Here is a 1,962-nt window from a genome sequence, read left to right as displayed (position 1 = left end):
ACTCAAGGACTCACTGCCAGAAAAGATTACTGTTTATTTGCATATTTTGTACAAAAGTAGAAAAGTAAACAATTCTTACAGATCAGTGTCAGGACTAAAGCCCCATAAATAGAGGGGAAAAGTAATAAGTTAAGGATTGAGGTGACTTGGTTCATAAATAAAGTCTGGGGTCTCAGTTGGACTAGAGGTAGGTCTGCTTCTCATGCGCAATGGTCTCCACTGGCGACGCATTTCAGGTCCCGTATGAGGAGGCGGAAGAGGTTGAATGTGACAGAGGCCTCAAGGCAGCTCTGGGACTCCTGTGGAAGAGACAAATAGGTGGTCCTCCGCTGCCTCCTCCCTTGGACAGGGCTCTGGCATCCACCCCTCTCTGTCACTCACCTTCCTCGGGGCCTCCTGGAGCCGGTGCAGCCAGCGGTGGAGGCGGCCCTGGGGTCTGGGGCCTGCTGTGGGCTGAGCAGGAACCTGTGGGCAGAGAGAGGTTTGTGTGAGGCAGCGCCTGGCAGAGGGTTGGGTCCCACAGGACCAGAGCCCACAGAAGGGTCTTGAGTGCCCCGAAGACTCACACAGGCCCGGAGCTCAGAATGGATGTGATGCAGTGTGTGAAGGGGCTGGTCCAGGATGGGCCCCAGGGCTGAGTTGTCCACATTCCCCAGGACCTTCAGTGTCAGGGCCAGCTCAGCCTCCAAGGCCACAGGGCGCTCCCATACCTGAGGAGAGAAGACAGAAGACAGGTGAGCACTGGACTTGAAAGAACAGTTAAGGCGGGCAGGTGAGTGGAGATACAGAAAGGAACAGGTGAAGGTAAAGGGGACAGGTGAATGGGGCTAGAGAGAGGAACAGGTAAGAGGGACAGGTGAATGGAGATAGAAAAAGGAACAGGTGAGGGGTACAGATAAAGGAAACAGGTAAATGGGGATAGAGACAGGAACAGGTGAGAGGGACAGGTAAGGGGGACAGGTGAATGGGGATATTGAAAGGAACAGTTGAGAGGGCACAGCTAATGTGTTCAGATGAGGGAAACAACCAAGGGAGGCCTGGGACACAGGGAAGAAGAGGGACCAGTGAGAAGGAGCAGTGAAGAGGCCACTGAAGGTGAGGACAGGGCAGCTCCTGACTCTCCCAGCTCACCTGCAGCTGCCTCAGGTCCCAGGTCCTGGGGAAGAGATGGGAGCTGCAGCTCCACTTCTTCAGCAAGAGCGACTCTTCCTAGAAAGCAAAGGCAGAGGTTAGACCACAGTAGGAGGGATGCAGGCTAGACCTCTGACAGAATTGGAGAATGGCTAACAACAGGAGGAGGGAAGGTTGTCTCACAAAGAATGGTAGAGACCCCTCCCGGGCAGGAGGACATGGGTTAGCTCACTGCAGCAAAAGCAGATCACCCAGGGAAGGGAGGGTGGAGGCTAGCCCAGGGAAGGGAGGGTGGAGGCTAGCCCAGGGAAGAGAGGGTGGAGGTGCAGCAGGGTTAACCCACAGAGGGACGGCCTTGAAGGCTAGCCCACAGCAAGCAGGACAGAGAGGAGACTCACAAGGGCATCTTTGGCCCTCTTGAAGGCACGCAGCTCCTGAGGGGACAGAGACTTGAACTTGGCCATGTTGCAGCCCCTTGTATCCAGGAGGGCTCTGCTGGGGGTGGGGGTGGGAGCTGCTCCTGTCATGGTCAGCAAAGTGGCCATCAGCATCAGCAGGCAGCCCACGGCCATGTCTGTGTGGTGGAGGGATGGAGAGATGAGGAGGTGGGGAGACCAGGTGCTGAGCATGGGTGTGGGGGTGGGAAGGGGGGGTCGGGTGCGTGGTGATGGTGGAACGGGACAGGTGAGGGTCATGGGCATTGACTGAGGATGGGGGAGGAGGGGCTCACCCAGCTTCATTCCTGGTCTGTCAGGAGGATGAGCCAGTTGTTGCTCTGCAGCTTGGTTATCTGAGTGTGTCTGTCACTCTGTCTTGTTCCAGGTCTCTGAC

At 56.3% G+C, this 1,962-nt stretch overlaps 1 protein-coding gene across 1 annotated transcript; it reads right to left on the bottom strand.

Moving 5' to 3' along the window:
• Positions 1 to 200: 200 nt before the first annotated feature.
• Positions 201 to 1,703, bottom strand: IFNL3 (interferon, lambda 3). Its single transcript, XM_006871532.1, has 5 exons — positions 1,530 to 1,703; positions 1,132 to 1,209; positions 567 to 710; positions 382 to 465; positions 201 to 299 (listed from the first exon to the last, which is right to left on the bottom strand). The coding sequence occupies exons 1-5, from the start codon at positions 1,701 to 1,703 to the stop codon at positions 201 to 203; spliced, it is 579 nt and encodes a 192-aa protein (XP_006871594.1).
• Between the last annotated feature and the right edge of the window lie 259 nt (positions 1,704 to 1,962).

Source organism: Chrysochloris asiatica, unplaced genomic scaffold, assembly GCF_000296735.1.
Source record: "Chrysochloris asiatica unplaced genomic scaffold, ChrAsi1.0 scaffold00168, whole genome shotgun sequence".
Lineage (NCBI taxonomy): Eukaryota > Metazoa > Chordata > Mammalia > Afrosoricida > Chrysochloridae > Chrysochloris > Chrysochloris asiatica.
The sequence above is the reverse complement of the archived record's forward strand: the minus strand, read 5'-3'. Positions and strand labels throughout refer to the sequence as shown.